General features: G+C 40.0%; 2 protein-coding genes across 2 annotated transcripts in view; both read right to left on the reverse strand.

Annotated features, from left to right (window-relative positions):
- The window catches only part of ntng1a (netrin g1a), a 90,914-nt gene extending 77,893 nt beyond the window's left edge, over nt 1–13,021 (reverse strand). The window contains exon 1 of the mRNA XM_088363520.1: nt 12,914–13,021. The gene's annotated coding sequence lies outside the window, so the exon portion shown is untranslated. The remainder of the gene's footprint in view (nt 1–12,913) is intronic.
- A 1,371-nt stretch (nt 13,022–14,392) lies between these two features.
- rnpc3 (RNA-binding region (RNP1, RRM) containing 3) lies at nt 14,393–19,367 on the reverse strand. The gene is made up of 15 exons (XM_088363524.1): nt 19,075–19,367; nt 18,405–18,561; nt 18,280–18,327; nt 18,084–18,193; nt 17,931–18,014; nt 17,600–17,711; nt 16,965–17,033; nt 16,735–16,874; nt 16,542–16,667; nt 16,337–16,467; nt 16,073–16,270; nt 15,903–15,997; nt 15,667–15,725; nt 14,773–14,905; nt 14,393–14,469 (listed from the first exon to the last, which is right to left on the reverse strand). Exons 2-15 carry the CDS (start codon nt 18,555–18,557, stop codon nt 14,401–14,403), a joined length of 1,527 nt encoding a protein of 508 aa, XP_088219650.1. The 5' UTR covers nt 18,558–18,561; nt 19,075–19,367; the 3' UTR covers nt 14,393–14,400.
- Between the last annotated feature and the right edge of the window lie 146 nt (nt 19,368–19,513).

The following is a 19,513-nucleotide window of genomic DNA, read 5'->3' on the forward strand; positions in this document are numbered from 1 at the left end:
GAACTTCATTATAAAAGATATATAAAACGTTTCAGGCAGTCTATTCCAACCACCCAACCTTATTATGAGCGTAATGTTACAAAGCAAATTGGATTAAGTGCTTATAAAAGCCATTTTAGCTCTTTTATAAAGATGACCAAAGAGCAGTGTCTGATACCTTTGTTGCAAAATTAACAAGAGAGAATAGAAAAAGCAAACTCATATTATAGAAATGTCGTTCACACTTGATTGTTTTCTCGAAAACTACCTCTCGCCATTACCACGCTGGGGACTTATTGACCCAATATTGACTGCACACTAGGAAGGTCTGGTGATTTATACAAAGTGTACTTTTCCAAAGTAAGCAACATTTGAGTCTAAAAAGATTCCAGCAATAAAAACCTGATCATTTCAAGCCCTCGCAATGATTTCTGAGTCATTATTTTCCCTCAGCAGTGTAGAAACCACCGTGAGAATTGTTTCAGGCCATACTTACCATCTGTGCTTGTTTAGAAGGAGATATCTGGACTGGGATGAGATGAGAACTTTTACATATCTTTGCAAAGTCGTGATTTCAAAGTGCTGGAAGGGCCAGAAAAGCATGAAGGCATCAAGCGTTCTCTTGCGTATTGCTTTTCTGACTCAACTGTTGTTTTATATACCAGACGACCTCTGATCGCTAATCTGTTTGGAGCCGTGTCCTTTGTAGCTCCAAAATATCTCTCAAATAATCAACGGTTTTCTGGATTTGCCTTCGACAACCGCATCCATCCAAAACTCTGCCTGATTTCTATTTTGGAGTTTGAAGGTGAGCATTGTTAAGGACACACATCAGGCTTCGTTATTACTTGCCTAAGCAGTCCCACTGATTAAGGATTCGGGTTCGACGCATCTTCTGTGAGAAGCCTAATTAGTGTGGCTTTAACAAAAGATGGAGGATTGGGCCATCTGCCTCACATAACAAGCAATCCTCACTAATTAAAAACACCTAGGAGAGCCGTTAGCAAGTACTGCCTGGTTAGGTTTCTAAGGTTAGACGGATCTAATGAACATGAAAATGACTACTACCGCGCTAAGTTCTTCCTTCGTAGCGACAGAATTTGTTCCCTTGGGGAAGGATGAATGAGCCCGAGCGAAAATTTTCCGTCTTCCGTTTGGTTGTTAGGCACTACGGATAGACCAGATGTGTTCACCAACAATCGAATGAAAGCTAAAGATGATAATTCAAATGGAGTTATCGCTAAAGATGCAGAGACCATTAAGATACCGTATTTTCCGCACTATAAGGCGCAGTTAAAAACCTCCAATTTTCTCAAAAGCCGACAGTGGGCCTTATAATCCGGTGCGCCTTGTAGTGAGGAAAATACGGTACAATTAGTCAGAAAACACGTTGCAGGCATATAGTGAGAACAACTTTAGCTGCATTTTATCTGAAAGCCACACAAACACACACACACATGCGCACAAATAGATCATCTTGCTGCCCTCCAGGCATAGGTTTCATTTGAGTACATTCATTACCTTTTAATTGCCTCCAAATTGCAATGTGACCCATCGCATCAATAACACTATCTTTGTAAGTGGAGAAATTAACCACAAAGAATGTGTGTTTGAGTTTGTGTGTGAATGCAAGCATGCAAATGATGGACACTCCAAATTAAGTCTGTTCGCAAAACTGTAGTTTTCTAAATGAATACTGGCATGATCATTAAATCTATCAATAAGTAGCGTGACGTGGCCGATTAAATATAACGGGGTTTTCGTCTTCAGAAATTCTTCACAAACAGAACCAATTGCTGATAAATAATCAGATACAGTCGTTGGGTGAGCAATGTGATCTGGAAATGAAGAGATGACCCGTCTGCCTCGGTTTGCCGTAACTACACGACTCACCCCCAACACTGCCAGATTGTTTGCTCGCTAAGTCAGAGATCAAACCTCTCTATTTTAGTTTGCCCCATTTTGTTTGTCAAGGAGTTCTCAGCCAGAAGATTCTCAGCCTGACTTCCACTTCAATCATTCTGCCCTCCTGCCTCAGCCCCTCTCCCAGACTGGCTCTCATCTGGAAAGGCACTCCTAAGACAGCAGTAGACCCTGATTTTCTTTTTATCCTCAAAAAGTTGCCGCTCTGGTTCTAACTCAGTTAAGCTTTGTTCTGGTCAACTCTCTTTTATGCACATCCTAATAGACACGGTGATATTAATCCAATACTGCTGCAAACTATGACAATGTGGACAAAAAAATAAAATATCTTCAGACATGTCAATGCAATGTTTACACATCACGTTTCAAGAGAATCACAACAGGCGATTCAATTTGGGACGTCAGCTGCGTCCACGCCCAAAACGGCGCAGACCGACCTTTTTTAAATGCTCTTGCATCAGCTTGATCTCATCTCTGAAACTACCAACACTTGGGATATAGAATCGAGATTTAAGAAGACCTACTGGAATTTCCCAGACTGACACGGGCAAAGTAAACAAACCAAAGTGAAAATCCTGGAGGGTGTCACATGGCAGGCCTGGACTTTTCAACTGGGGCCGCCTTATTAATTGCCACCCTGCAGACCTCTGCTGTGCATTGCATACCTGAATTGCCATTACCTTTGAGTATTTCAAGCCGCAGAATTCATTAAAGTCTAATATAGCCTTGTCTAAAAAAACTGTGAGGGGTTGTTAAAAGCAAATCAAAACCCAAGCCCTCTTTCTACACTTCGGAAAACACCTCTTAACAGGAAAGAGCAATTAAGTGGGAGATCAGTGTAACCTGCTAGTAAAGCTCTTTGGGGAAATCAAGTCACAACTTTTCCGAACAGTTTGACATCGGTGACAGGTAGATTTGGATTTGACCTCATCTCATCTTAACCAGTGGGGTATATATTACTTTACGGTTGGTCACGAGACACACACACACACACTGACTAAGCAAGGAGCTGAATATTTTATTCATTCAGCATTCTTCTCATATAAGTCTGAAGAAAATGTATTGCCATAAGACATATTATGCAGGAAGTGATAAAAATGGGCTATAAATAGATGATGAATTAGTATTCAACGGAAAACTGCTTTTTAAATATTTAGTCCGGGAGACTTTTCGAGTAAGACGAAATCCCTTTTTCCCCCCCTCAAAGTTTCAATATAGAACAAAGGATAAATTAGTGTCGGCCTTGTAGACTAAACCCTGCAGGGCGACTCATTTCCAAAGACAAGAAAGCTCACAGGTCCACTTTGAGGACTAAAATTGTAGCAGGTTGACGGAGAAAAAAAAACAAACAAACCACCTCACTGTCACCTTGACCTCTAGCTCCAGGCTTAATTGTGAAAAATAATGTCACTAATTTGACATTTCAGTTGTGTCGCTAATCCAGAGAGATGTTCCATTCCAGATTTTCTGACTATCCCTCAATCAAGCATTTGATTGATTGCTTTATCATTGTGTCTGACTGTCACTCACATTTCTCCTCAGTGAATGAGACCACCAGACACAAACTGCTTGGAAATAAAAATATTCACGACAGCTCCTGGCAGCTTTTCCTTTGTTGTCTTTTCATGTGGTTCAAATTCATCATGATGAGCGGAGTCTGTCATATCATTTAAGAAAATATGATCTTCCATTTTTGTTTTCTTGGGAATGATTTTTCATCTAATATCAAAAATAGGATAACAAGGCTTTGAATTGACCAGTATGCTTTTATATGGTCGTGCAAGATGCAACCTGTGACAGCAAAGAGAAAGCCTCTGTCAGCTCTCGTGAGCACACAGTGCTTTAATAATGCAGCCTGTGCTGTGTGATCTGCTTCCTCTGCAGCCTTGCTCATGCACAGCACAACTTGACTGCACATTGGAGACCGTTTGGCATGCAAGAAGACTTTTCTCCCATGCAACTTAAGACTTAATATCCACCTGGTGGGCTTCATCCATCAAGAAAAAAATTACAAACAATCATTGGATGAAAAAAAATGTCCTGTCCTGTCAGAAGTTGTGCGTGAGTCTTGAATATTTGTCAACCTTTGTTATATCTTAAGTGGCCTGGACAGGCACCATTAGCTCCAGATTCATTTTACTGGGCTCCACCAGTCATCTCATTTTGATAAATGAGACCATTTCAGGGAAAGTTCCAGACACGGTATTATGAATGAATATTTTTTCTGATGATGCCTTTATATCAGATCCACCTGCAAGCATCAATTTTAAGAGTGGAAAATCAACTTATATTAGCCGAGGACCCTAAACTGCCTGGGCTTCTTTTTTACCCCCCCCCCCTCCCTTACTGGCTCTTGTCATTAAGCTGCCAATCAGTTGAGGAGAGACTCGCAATGCAATCTATCAGGCTGATTCGCAGTGTCAGAAAGTAGCTGCTATAAGCAGCCAGAGGTTGTGCCGATTGCGAACGCAATTTAACTGACACAGCTCGTTTGGCCATCGGGATAATTAGAGCAAAGTCACTGTTCTTCTCGTCTTTTAATCTTCAAGTGCAACTGCAACTTTTAGAAATAAGAGTAAACAAATTCCGCCGATTCCTTGAGTTGTGTCTTGGACACTGGAAGGTAGCACTTAAATATATTATCCTGTTTAAATTTTAGTGCACTATTCTAATAAATGGGAAGATTTGCTTGGATTAACTTAAATGGAGTGTATGACCTGAGCCACTCACTTTGCCATCTTTCATCAACTGCACCAGCAGCATTGTGTGTCTCCCTCTACGCTCAATAAAACCTGATGAGCCTTTTAGACGTGTATCAATATTTAACCAGCCTCGCCTATTGGCTCAGCAATTATTGCCCAATTGATTGAGGATTGATTATCATCAGCACTATGATAGCAGTGTTGGTCAGCATCAAGTGGTGATAAAGAAAAAAGACGGGGGTGTCAGAAAAATTCCAGGACAAGCATGTTTGGATAGAAGGAAAAGTGACTATACAGTGTCATGGTGAATATTTATATTATGGTAAAAATGTATATATTTTTTTATTTATTTGTGAGATTTGTTTTCATTTTTATTGTATGCACAGAAATTCTTCTCTTGTACATAATTGTGTAGTCAGAAAACTCTTTAAGCCACTTAGATTGCTGATTAGTTAATACAGATGTGCACTCACAAATTTATTCGACTGATTAAACTAATGCTCTTTAATATGACAGATTTGTGATTAATCCTCCTTATGCGGGTATTCAACGGTTTATTCATATTCATATCGGTCGTGTCTCATTATGCATTCATATCATTTCTGTTTTTATCAACTTGCTCCAAATGAAGTGACCCTAACCACACATACAGGAAGGAATAGAACCAACGGTAATCTAATTTAAAAATATAATAGAAAAGTAGAATCTAATAGAAATGATCTTGCTGAATTATTTTGAGGTTATACAGTCGTATTCTGCTCCTATTTGCAGCGATAGAAAACAGACTGACCACAACACGGAAACAGCCACGGCCAAGTCGCCTCACTAAGCTAATTAAATTATTAATGGACAAGACCACCGAGTACGAATTCCTCACATACAAAGAAAGGAAATTGCTTATTAATTACTTAAACCTGCTTTTGCATCAGACAGAAAAATACGTCACTGCTATCACCCGCTAATACACTCAAAGCTAACCTTTTGTTGGCTATCACTTGAAAGTGGCTTCGAATCTTCCCCTAACTGAGCAGATCATGGGCAGAATAAAAGCAGTGTGGGGTTATTATGCGGAAATCCAGAATAGCTATCTCACAACTTGTTTAATTTCACACTTGATTGGTGGGCAGGCACTCCAGCCATCCAATTATTGGCATACAAGCCATTAAATAGTCAATTTTCCGTAATATGTTTCCTTAAAGACACTTGCATAGTGTAATTCATTTGCTATATTTCACCATCCCCCTTTTCTCTAGTTAATCCTCTTTCTAAAGTCATGGCAGGTGACAATGTCACATGGCTCAAGTGTGCCCTCTAGGGCAGATGCTGTCATTTTAAAGCCTCATGTACATTTTACCCAAACAAGACACAAAGAAGCATCCCCGGGCAGAAATAAAAGTTACAAGGAAAAGCACTGGAGAGTGGAATGAAAACAACAATGCGCTTCTTTCGTCTTTGGACTTAAGGTCACACCCCAAAAACACCACATGTGTGACAGTACCAGCATAAATATATATATTTTTAATTTAGTAGCTCATAAAAGCCAAATGGGTAAAAGTATTTTCTATTTCCTGAATGGCTTGCAGTGCTCGCTAAGCAGTGATATAAAGCTCAATCTCATAATGACTAAAGATCTGTTGTCTGGTAAGCAGAAAAAAAAAAAAACACGATTGATTCGTAAGCAGAGGAAGAGAAGGGGGGGTAAGAGGAAAGAGGTAGGAAATTATAATGAGAGTGTGAGTGAGGGAGTGAGAGAGGACGGGAGGAAGGGAGAGGCATTTAGTTGGCAGACAGCTTCCTGATTCAGCCAGGCTGGGGAGCAGGCATAGCTGTCTGCTTCTATGTAACTCATCTATCACTGCCTATTTCGAGGAGACTGACCCATACCTCCCCCCCTTTCTGCCACACAAGCACACACACGGACACTGTAGTGAGAATTCAATCTTTGCCTGCCTCACAGTCATCTGCAGAAATGCATTCACTCACCTTTTGCAGCAATGCCCCAAAACCTGCCAATAATCATCCACCAAGGTTGGGAGGAAACGCTACAGGGGGAGGTGAGCGTTGCTCCTGTGGGTTGCTTCCAATTTGTGAGGGCTGCCGTTATATTAGGGACAATGGAAAGGAGCTTCAATGGGTATTGTATGTCTAGTGTATGTCTACGTTTAAATCCAGAAAATTTAAGATAGTAATTCAAATATTTTTTTTAAAAAGCATTCCAAAGAGTTGTCCAAATAAGAGGCCAAGTGTGCTTGCTTCAAGGTTATTTGTCACTCCTACTTGAAGTTTACGGTACAACCGACACCTATTTTTTTCTAAATCAAAATATTATCAAAAGTCCGGTAGCTTAATGCTAATTTATCACGTGAAACACCATAAACAGGCTAATATAAATTTGCATAAATGTTAAGATTCTACACCAATGATTGACCACAAACACCAAATTGATTCCCATAGTTTCAAAACATCATCATTTGGTTATATGCTGTTCATTTTTCCAAATACCAACGTTTTAAAAAAAATAACACACAAGGGAAGGTTGGATAAGAATACCAAAAACTGTATTAATTCACAAACAGGCTCATGAAGACTCTGGCTGTCTACCATCTTGACCCAAAACATCTCCTGACATAAAGTTAACCTTTCCCACCGAAAGTCTCGAAAGTTAACCACGATCACAGCCAACAATTTAACACTTCACCTCTGGTGAATGCCAGCATAAATTTGTTGATGTCCAGACTTCTTTTTTTTTTATCCCCGGTCTTTACTCCTCATTCTTATTCATTTGCATAATCCCTGTGACACTGTGATTAATAACTCCAGTGTAATTTGCATATCCATGCCTGAAAGGACAGACATTGGCAGCAAGAAAACAAATAGTCCTGTGTGTTTTTAGCCGGATAATAGATCAGCGAGAGGAATCCAGATTGACTTTTCTTGGGCTAAAATCAGCGGCAATGCTTACTGTGCACTTTTGATTGCTCTTCTCCCTGAGTGTTTGGCTTATAATGAACACAGGAAGTCTGGGGAAATAGCATTTCCTTGTACAAACTATTGTATTGTTAAAAAATAAAAGTGTTGACATATACAGACACTATCACAAAGTATAACTCAACTAAATTGTCATATTGTTACAGAGTAACAATTAAATTTGAAGTGCAGCTTTTCTGAGTAGCTAGGTGATTTAAATTCAAATTTTGATGAGTGCATATTATAAATACTGTATGAACAACTTCACCATATCAAGGTTGGTTTTAAAAAAAATAGAAAAAAATAGAATTGCTTCAAGAGTGACCCCTAGCGGATTTAAGTAGGATTTTTCATCCAATTCCCATTTCATTCAAAAATGTCATATTCCAGTCAAATATTTACTTTCACGGAATAGCATGAAGGTAGTCAATGAGATATTTTTTCTTATTATTATAGAGGTGAGCATTTCAAATAAATATTAGTTTTGCCAATAATTGCAAGGATGTGCTGTTCTCTATTGTATGGGCTTGTGGCATTTGTGTTGGGTGACACACAAACACACACGCACAAGCTCATATCTACACAAACACACACAATTTCTCTCCGCCGCTGGGAAACCAAAGGCTGCAAATGACGAGCCTGCAATGAGGTAATGACATTTCCGCCTGCATAATGTGGCAAAAGTCATCTTCCTCCAGTCCCTGACAACAACAGAGATATCAGGTCGCCACCAGTGACAAGCTCTGTTCTAATCGCCAGGTAAAGCTTTTCCCTGCAGCTCGGGACCCGAGCAGGCTAACAACTAAATAATTGAACAGGAGCAATATGTTGAGGAATGTCGGGGTGGGAGAAAAGGGGGAGCGCAGGTGGATGTGGATTCTCCAAAATAATATCTGCAGTGTTCTCTGATTAGCGTAACAATCATCAAATTTTGCCAAATGGCTCATATTAATGGTCTAGAAAGATTGCACCTGATTCCCCAAAAGAGCCCCGAGACAAATCAGTTACCAACATACTGTTTCTAATATTTTGGACCACTGTCTGTGCAGGTCTTCATGTTACCATGACAACAAATCAGGATTGTGGCATTTCTAGCTTGTCCCCACCAAATGAATGATGACATGCTATAGTCACGCCAAGTCGGAATTTTCCCAAAAATGGAAAGGGAGGTGGTATTAGGTGTGGACTGACCTCCGAGACTGTTCTGCTCAAGGAGAGGAATGGATGCTTCAGTCAGAAACAGAGAGAGGGACGCTGTGAAGCATTAAAGCCACACATGGCGAGTACCGCTGGGGCAGTCATCTGAAACAGACGTGGCTTCTTTATGCAGGTGAGAACCCTTTTGACACAAACAACAACACGGCGGTGTAAAGCTACATAGGAAAATTGTTAATGGCTCAAAAAAATATATATAAATAAATAAAAAGGATGTTCTTTTTTCCCAAATTTTTATTTGCCAATTTGTGGTAGCTTGGCACGAAAGAACTTTGTTGAAGTTACCATATTGGCCCGAATATAAGACGACCCCAATTATAAGACGACCCCCTCTTTTTCAAGACAAGTTGGAAAAAAGCCTTTGTCTAGACCCCTTTTTCAGTTTTATTTCAATGAAAAAACCTCGTCTTATATTCAGGGCAATACGGTAATTGAGGAACTTTATTTGGTAGTACTTCACTGCTTTCTAGTGGAATTTTGATGCTGGGGAACAATGTTAAAGTGAGTTGAGGGTTTTCATGTTTGCTCCATAAATAGCCTTGTTTTCTTCCTATTTTCCTCCAACATTTTTCTAACAATACCCATCATAGGAGGGATTGTGGTGGAGCCCTCAAGTGGTCTGTCACAGTAAGCAGGGGTGTCAAAGACTTGTCACTGCTGAGTGGTTGAAAGTATGAAAAATTCCCTCTCTGGGGATGAAGGTGGTAAAGAAAGAATGTGTGTGTTTTTAATGTGTGTGTTGGCCTTGGCTCAGTGTAGCCTGTTGCATCAACCCTTGTCAATCCTCCAGACAATAGGGCTCCATCTACACAGTAGACAGATTTCACCTTCAAGGTTGATGGCTATATTTTTCAGCGTGACAAACCGTACCAGGAGGAGATCAAAATCGTTGCTTTCGCGACGGAACGGTGACAGCTTCGTTTTACTCACTCAAAGGTATACGGCGTCTGATTATTTTTGATGGATTATCAGGAGGGGATGATTCCACTAAGAGTCATTTCAGACAACAATGGAGAAAAAAAAATCCTGTATTGAGCTATTCTCAAGGGATCACCGATTTGACGAAAAAAACAACATCACGAAGAGTTCCACAAAGTTTCTAAACCTGCTGAAGTGTCCACATGGATGTTCAAGTCTTGTGAGAAGCCACCTAACGTCCGTGCAGTAATATCAAACAAGGGTTGTGCAGCCTCAATTTCAACTTTAGATAATCAATTATGGTTGTTTGTCCTAAAAATCAGGAATTAAATATTCAAAAGCTTAGAAGTGAGTTTCAGCGAAAGCACAACAATCGGGCAATGCACCGGCCAAGATGCCTGTTGAATGATAAAATGAATCCAACAGAGAGGCTCACTCAGCCATTTCATTTTTCATACCTCCTGTGGTGATTATTCTTGATATAAGGATTAATATCCAATTCCAATCACAGGCTCAGATGACTCTTTCATTATTAACTTTCCTACTGGATGTACAAACTCTCAGACCATTCCGGTTCAATGATTACTTTTGGCCTAGCAGGTGATAGCAAACTGGACTGCTATGTGTACTTAGATCATCGATTTCCTTCTTAATATTGAGGGAAGTGCTCCCACGGTATACTGCCCGGCACGTTCTTCTATATGTTGTGCAAATCTTGTTCAAGAAGGAAGAAGTTCATATGGGCAACCTACTGTGGAAAAACTTCTTTTGAATTGTGATTACTGCATCATCTGATGGAAAAGAAGTCATATCTTTTCTTGGTGCTCTTAAAATGATAACGGGCTAATGTGTGCTAAGCTAGCTTTTTCCTGTTGAGGGTTACTGGGAACAGACTTCAGACAACACTCTGGACTGGTCACCAATCAATCACAAGGCACACAATTCTAACTTCCAGATTTTGGTATGACTTTTAAGGAGTTTGACTATCGTATTTTCCGCACTATAAGGCGCACCTAAAATATTATCAAAAACCGACAGTGCGCCTTATAATCTGGTGCGCCTTATATATGCACCAATATGGATTCATGGATGAGGACTAACTCATTAAAATAAGCTTTATGTGTTTATTTTGTGTGATGTTAACGTTTGAGCAACGTTGAGTTATTGATATATTGTTTTCACTATTTCAAGTGTTACTATATTGTGAGTGCATTACCGTTTGAGCCACGTTATTTATTCTATGCGCTTTATAATCCGGTGCACCTTATATATGGACAAAGTTTTAAAATGGGCCATTCATTGAAGGTGCGTCTTATAATCCGGTGCGCCTTATAGTGCGGAAAATGCGGTAACTTGCAGTAGCAGAGCAAGTGGATGGCGCCAGTGGAAAGGAAACCTCACAGATACTACAGAATACACAAGATGACAAAAGCTACTACATGACGAGTCTTCAACAACATTCTAACGAGACTGAACGAAACCAGTCAACTAAATAGAAAAAAACCTGACGAGATAACGAGGCATATCTGGGAAAGACCAAGCAGCGGGGTTGACGAGAGCCTAACGAGAACACATGACCTAGCATGAAACAAAACTGACACCAATCAAAACGCAGATCATGGCTGCCCACTGCCCAATTCTTTACAATTGTAATACCTTGCAAGGCGCAAACAGCGCAGGAACAGGGTGCAAACTGTAGCACGCGTACCGACTGCTGAGTGGGGTCCCAGTTGGGTGCTAGCTAATGATACGAGCTCACGGTAGATGGATAGCCGGTCTGCGTCTCACTTTAGAGGCGAAGGCCAGCTTGGCCATTTTAAAAGCACAACAGCGTCGCTGTAACACTGTTTGGCATGCTGCTCCGTGTCTGTGCGTTACTCACACAGAGTCACCCGGGGAATACTTCCTACCTCTACTGATCACTGGCCTGCACCTCGTAGCCCTGAGAAATCAACAGCCAGGATTTATAGATTTGTCTTAGATTGGCTGTCCCACATTTGTACCCCCATAAATACTTTTACAGCTTTGCTAATGCTACTGTGGGGAATAAACAAGGTTTGCTGTGGATGCGGGTGAGGATGAGAATTCGCCGGCACTTCAGACAAGTCGCAAAACGGAAGCGGCGACTTGCATGGGGGAGGAAAATGCGGTTTTACATTGTGAGAGACAAAATATCGACTGGGAAAAATGCAATGTTGGGTGATTAAATAAAGAAAGTGAATGACCTTGGACTTAATTCTTATCAAAGACACTTAGGATGAATTTTTGAAGCACATGACTTTCCTTCAGCATTAAATGCTACTCGTTCGGACAACTTCATTAAACTTGCAAGCTTTCAGCCAATGAAATATGCATTATGAAGCCATCACTCTCTCCATAATGAATAAGAGTACCTTCGAATTGACACTTTTGCTCCACCAAATGACTTTGACTACTGGGACGGAGGTTAGCGATGAGATGACAAAGCATTGTGTGTCTTCTGATGTTTGCGTAAAGTCGTGAATAAAGTCAGGGGGAGTCATGAGTCAACTAGCGTTAAATATTGACGATAATTCAAAGACAAAGAGCGCTCAAGTGTTCATGGTTTGACCTGAGGTAGAACTTGTAGCATCAGGTATGAAAATTTATCGATTAATTGATAACAAATTAGCAAATTATTTGCCACTTATTTCAATAAATCTTTCAAAATCTTGATTTCAGGATTTCAAAAGTAATATAACATCAGCTTTAAATCTGACCATCAATCTTTCTTATACTTGTATTGCTTATAAATTAACTGTTATGTTTCCTTTAATGAACAAATAATAGTTTTTTTAATGCACAAATAAATTAACTGTTATGTTTTCTTTAATCAACAAATATGTTTTTAAATGCACAAATAAAATTATTTCTGATGATTCGATTAATCGATAGAATGGAGTCGAAAAACATTTGAACGGATTATAAATTGTTTCTACAGTAAATTGGAAACTTGTTTACAATAATATTACCGTAGTAACCTGCAAGAAACCTCTTCAGAACGATTCCCTGAAATGCGCCACTATTTCCATAAAGATACTTTGGTAACCTCGTTAAATTGAAGACAAGTGAAATATTCTAATGATAAGCACAAATGCAACTCGGGTATGAAAAAGACAGCTAGCGCACGGCATATATCTTCATCTGAGTCTACTTATAAAAGGTTAGCGTTCATCTTGCTCAAATCTTACCTGATAAATGCCTCGGTAACTCAATATTTCCACTGCGGGGGTGCACATTTGTCATCGTTGGAATGGCGGGCGGAGTCGGCCACAGATGGGACCCCCACTCTCCCCTCATGCAGGAGATAAGGGCTGCAGGTCAGAGCAGATGAATGCATGTGATGGATGACCCTTTTGGTTTTGGATCTTAAATGCAAAAATTTAATATGCTAACATTTTTCTAGTAGCTGCATTGGAATTGCTGTTTTATTTTGAAATAATAGCTACACTAATTGGCTGCAGAATGGATCTTTAATTCTTTGAGAGGACGGACAAGAAAATTGTCGCTTCCAGTGGTCAGTAAAGAACAAAAGTGGTCAGCCATCTAACATCTGAGACGACATCTCAAACTTTAATTCATCTCTGACTGACATGCTCCCAACTCCACTTTTCGCATTACTCGGAGGACAACAATAATTTGATTTCCAAATCCTCTGATATGATGGTTGTTGAGGGGGAAAGTTCACTCTGAGGTTTACGCTCTGTAATAACGCCGGTGGGGCGAGGCGGGATTGTGAAGGTGAGCTCAAGCGGCTACGGCAATTTCCCACAGACTTCACTTTATTTGGTTTGTTTGCAGTTTTTTTTTTTTTTTTAACCTGCGACTGCCAACCGTCTCGGTTTGAACGTTAGAGATGTTTGTGAATAATAAAAAGTACCCCATAAAATGTAGATTATGTGAGTTTGTGTGCGGAACAGAGACATGACCTCATTTTAATAAAAACAACTTTTATTAAACAAAAGATGAAGACGACCTCTGACGATCATCACCTGAAATCCAGCCAGACGAGGTAAAAATAAACAGTCAAACGGCATTTAAGTAACATTTAGGAAAGAAAAAAAAAAGACTTCACTGAATGCAGATGAAGAAAATAATAGCGCTCCCTCCTTGTAAATGTAGATCAACGTGCTTAAAAGGTCAATACGACACTGGTGCCACAAATAGAGCTGCCCTCTTTAAATTTTTCTTTTTGCTTTCTTTCTCCAAAGGATATGTTCAAATAAGGATACAAATGGTTCTGCTGGCCCACAAATTCAAGCCTTGGCATCTTGACTAAATGAAGTATAAACACAAATTTAAAGGAAAGCATGACAACGTGAACTCTGTCACAATTCAGGAAAAAAAAAAAATCAATACTCCTTCCATTGATCGTTACAGGGGGTCCTCGGTTTACGTTCCTATGGCGGCGAAGTAACCTAATTTTCTCCCTAAGTCTATCCCAAGGCAGTAGTAAAGTCATAATTATAATAACCAGTCAAATAAATACACTTATTGGTCATGATTATAAAATAAAACAATAGCAGATATTGATTAGGTGGTATTGGAAGACAATGCATTTTCTTTTGCCAACTACTTAATTTATATAAACTTGTAATATCGTATTTCATTTATATATTGCATTTCACAACAGCTGCAACATATAACACATTCTTTTAAATATTACTCACCTCTAATGTTATCGTTGTTTTGGTCTTTTCTTGCCGTCGTTATTGTCTTGTTTTGGCCTGGCTGATCGAGCAAATTGCTGCAATTACAAGTTAAGGGCGTTACACATAAAAAAAAAGGTCAATGTTGACACTCGCGCCGTAAAGTAGACATCTTCGATTGTTTTCAAAGTTTACACCGGGGATGTTAAACTGTCCGTTTTTCGGCAGCACTGCAGAATGCTACGCTAAAATTCACAATAGCGTGAATTGTCATTTTCTTTTTCTTCATGTCAGAGTTTGCCGAGTACAACACGATTCCATCCATGAAATGCCAAGCTGACCGCATTGTGTTCAAATGACATTATTTGCTAGCACAATAGAGCACGTAACAAAAAGGATACCACCACGAGGGGTTTGTCGAAGAGCATAAAACCGTTGGTTTCCCGCAGGGCTTTTTCAGCACTCTGCTCACTGGAAAGTCCGACAAAGGCCTGCCCTTTCATCCGGCCCTCTTTCATTAACACCACGTCGAACCTGGAGAAGGGACAGGAAGCACAGGGACCATCATTAGCACCTGTGGTTGCCCAACATGCTTCGGGGAGTTAAAAAAAAAAAAAAATCCACCTGCTTAGCCTACTACACACCAAAAATATGCATTAGAGAACCAATTGAGGCCTGGGAAATGGAAAAAATGAAAATAAGAAGTGTTGTTTTTATGGCACTACAAAATAAGGGCTAAAAATATGGATGCAGGAAATGGAAAAGCTTTACATTTCCTTCTATTAAAAAAAAAAACCAAAACAGCTTGCTGTATTCAAAACGACACTCGAGAGAGCCCTCAGACTCAGAAGTGATACTTTGCGATTGCAAACGGAATGATGCTATAAAGCTTTTGACCACCTACTGTTCGTTTTTTTTTAGGGAGGGTGGGGGCTGGAACGGAGTGACAGATTACAAGTGTGAACACAACAAAAACTCAATTTCAGATCCCGGGTGTAATATTCATTTAAAAGTACGGCTGATGCTCAAACACGAAAAAAAAACCCATCCCTCCTGATCTGCGTGTCAAGCTGGATCTTTTTTTTTTTTTTTAAATAACATAGCACAGTCAGCATGCATTACTGGAATCTCCCGAGAGAAAGTGACAAATAACCAAAGTCAAAAATAGCTGATGAATGGGAGATGGAGTAAATAAGAGATGTTTTCCGAGACTCGTTTCTTCAGCTGCCATTTTATCAAATCAGTCCTTAAAACAAATTTGTCGCTGACAGGCCAAAAAAAAAAAGGACACTTACATGTTTCTTTCAGCTTCTGAGGAGGGATTAATGTATCTCCCGTAGATGTACTTGAGGTCCTACAAGACAAACGATGAACGGAAGGACAATAAATAACAACCAAAGCGGCTCTGATGCAGCGGAGCTAATTACGGGATTGTTTTACTTCTGACATTCAACAATGCAGCAGCAATCTGACGACTTCAGCAAGAAACACGCCACATGGAAAAAAGGCCGAGTGCCAGAAAACAACCTACTTTCTCTTCCACTTGTTTTGCGATATTCTTCACGTACAGTCTGCAAGTCGGCTCACCGGGCTCGTAATTCTTAAACACCGACATCCTTTTTATCTCTGTTTTCAAGGAGGAAACAGTCAGCACCTTTGAGGTCATATCGGAGCGTACGTATTTGTCATCTCCTTGTTTACCGTCTTTTGAGAGACGTCCTTTTTCCAGCTCTTTTATTGAGATGACATCCGAGGGGAGATCCTCCTCTTCATCACTGCGTTCTTCACATTCCTGGGACGGCTGGAGGCTGGGGTAGATCTTCCCAAATCCTTCAGCAGCTTCCGTTTTATTGTTGAGGGTAACTTCAGTCGCATCCATTTCGGAAGGACAAACAGGGACTGTTGAAAGAGTGAAAAATAAAACTACAAGCGACTGAATTTGAAATGACGTGGCGTTCCTCCTACCTTCGTCACACTGCGTCCTACTTCCGTCCACCTTGGACGCCACCTCCGAAACCGAGATGTGGAATTCGATTTTTTTGGGTCCGGCGGGGTTGGGCTGCTCAAACACGTCTGACGGCTGCATGGCTGGAGTGCTAAAGACAGCAGAGATAATCGCCATTTAAAAAAGAACCCACAATAAAACCATGCATGAGCAGTTGTGTTGTACCTCTGAGCGTCTACTTTGGGCACATAGAGGAGATCCTTGATCTTGGGCTTCCTCCTCTTCAAAGATGTTTTTGGTCTCAAGGGTCTCTTGCATGCTTGGTTGACCAGACCCATGAGACGAGCGATCCTGAAACCAAGCCCCTTGTTTTAAAATCACGCTAACCATCCAATCATGTGAGCGTTCCACTTCTCACCTCTCTTTGTCTTCATCATCTCCACTTTCATACTCAGATTCTTCATCAGCTGATATCATCTCCTCATCTGGGAAAGGCGGGAGATCAGGAGGAAACGGGGGAGGCATGGGGATGGGTGGGGCGGTCGGAAGTTGCCCAAACTGCAAGAGACAATTTGTGCTCAGATTTAAATGACATAATTGTTTAATGAGAAATAATTGACATTCAAAGGGCCTAATAAGAAATCTCACCATTGGGGGTCTGGGAGTGACCGGTCCAAACGGACAGGGTAAATTCATTTTGTTCATCAGATGCAGAACCTGTTAAAAAATATATTTTTAACAGTAAAGAGCTGAGCTTTGGTTCATACAATACCTGCAACCAAAAAAAGAAAACAAACGGAAATTGCAGAGCTTTTGTGCTTTCCCCTTCCAAATGCATGGATCAAGGCGAAATTGAGGTGAGAAGTGTGAGAGGTGAGGTGGGGGCGAGGGGGGGGGGGGGGGGGCTGATCCCACTGCCGCTGCTTCAACACAAGAGCGCCACCATGATGCAAAAGCTGCAAATAGCAGCATTTCAAATCCAGGCCACTCAAAATGATAAACCTATAACTCATGCTTCCCACTTGTGGTTTATTATTAACATGGGCAAATTGGAATTGAGGAAAAAAAAGGTAAACATTTGCTGGATGATCTTTAAAGGAAATGGATGCAGTTCAAAGACCAATTTTTTTAATATATATCTTAGCTCGTCTCCCGGGGTGACGATGGATTTTGTTATAAATGACAAATGCTCACTCCAAATTTAAATCAGCATGCAAAAGAAAGTGCTGAATTTTTTTTATCGTATTAAAGATTTAAAGTAGAAAAATAAAAAGTGTACTCACTTGAACATAAAACTTGGGCACACACAAAAGGGCGTGTGTTATATTTGTCAGAACGCTACTAGAAGGGGGCGGGTACAAATACTTCAAAGATGGATTTGGTTGGTATTTCAACCTGTAATTGACAAACAAGAAATTAATGAGAAACGTTTTTACAAAAGCAAAATATTAATATCATGTTTTATAGTAACTTGGACCCTACCACAAAAAATCAATCAATCTGATCTTTAAGAAGAATGTAATCTTGGCTTTGACCAAACTAATGTTTGCACATTTCTGTTGTGTCATCTTTAAGAATTATATAAAATAATTGACCTGTAGGTCCAACACTCACCCAAGAGTTGGAGCAATGCCCGTCTCTATGAGAGGAACATTAGGCTGCTTTGCATCTGGTTTGTTCTGCGCTTGCTTTTTAGTGCTGACAAAAAAATAGTTCAGATGTCATTAGCATAAATTTACATATTTACAAGTCTATGCGGTTACTGACCTGTCTGACACAGGTGGATCCTTTAATACTGTCAGGTTATCTTGGCCTTTTGCAAACTCCACAATAAGTTTTCGATTGAGAATCTCGAGCTGATGGAGCCGGGTAAGAGCCTTGAACAGATGTTTGGAGACAGAGTGTAAGAGTTTATAGGGTAAAAAAAATAAGTTAGTGTCAGTATTTGTTATTAGAGGCTCACCTTTTCTGCAGCCTTTTCACTGGGAAAAGTTGCAAATGCTGTGTGTTTCTGTCGGGAGAATAGAACAGACACATCTGAGTAAGAAGCTAACTCTAACCTACCTCTGCATCTTTTTGTGAACCCACCATACTCCCAAAGTTGGAGAAAACTCTGACGGACTGTGCTCCAAAATATTTGAGCAGGTCCTCTTTCTCATCCTGGCTCAGCTCAGCGGGTAAATGGCGGACCAACAGTGTCTTGCTTCCACGCTCCGCAGTTGAGTCCTCAGAAGAGTCCATTTTTCTGCAGGTGAGCATAGATAGCAGATTTACAGAATACTGTAATAAGTACATTATTTTTTTTTTACATTTATATTAAGCTTTGCATTTTGTCTTGTATAATCTATTTCTCAAGGAATTGTGGGAGAGTAACATTTAGACAAAGACGTTTGTGTAGTTTTGCTGTTTGTGTTTTGATCCATTTGACATTTAAGTGATATGGTAAATTAAATGTTTTGCTGCATTTGCATTCAGCACATAAGAAACTGTGCATTATTTTATATTTTAAAATAAAAATTTGATCTTTTAAACATTTGATTCAAGTATTTTCACAATTGGTGCATGCATTTACGTATATACTAAATGATTTACTTTCCATAGGAAGTAGTGCTTTAGAATATCATAATGGCAAGAGCAGACACGAATTAACTCGACTTTTTGACTATTCTGTTGCAATTGCAAGCATATCAGGTCACACGTACGTGTATAAATATATGTATAAACCCCATAACCAAAAATAAATGTGTTAAAAGCTCACCATGAGATGATTGTAAGCCTCGCTGGCCTCAGTCGTTCCGGTCTTTACTTCTTCTGACACAAAACGTGTGAACGGTAAGCAGTAAGCAGCACACTGTCGCCCTCTTTGTGCAGGAATGGAACTGCACACGAGCCGGGTTGACATGTACCTATTCCGATTGCAATGAATTTGCACAACCAAACAGAATGAAAATGTTCAATGCAAACATCAGAATTGAAATATTGATAGATTTTTTTATAGATACCGGGTCTATGGAATATCGCCTTTGCCAATCCGAAAGCGTATCATAACTGTAAACAATTGCATCCGGGATGCGTCCAGTTTGCGCATGCTCTGTTTTGACGTATACGCGTAGTGACGTCACCGTAGACGCACTTTTGTCTATGACGGGGAAATTTGCTTTATAATTTAAAACAAAATTTTGTTGAACCCACAGTAA

Source organism: Syngnathus floridae, chromosome 20 (genome assembly GCF_059516105.1).
Source record: "Syngnathus floridae isolate MCC-2025c chromosome 20, RoL_Sflo_1.0, whole genome shotgun sequence".
Classification (NCBI taxonomy): domain Eukaryota; kingdom Metazoa; phylum Chordata; class Actinopteri; order Syngnathiformes; family Syngnathidae; genus Syngnathus; species Syngnathus floridae.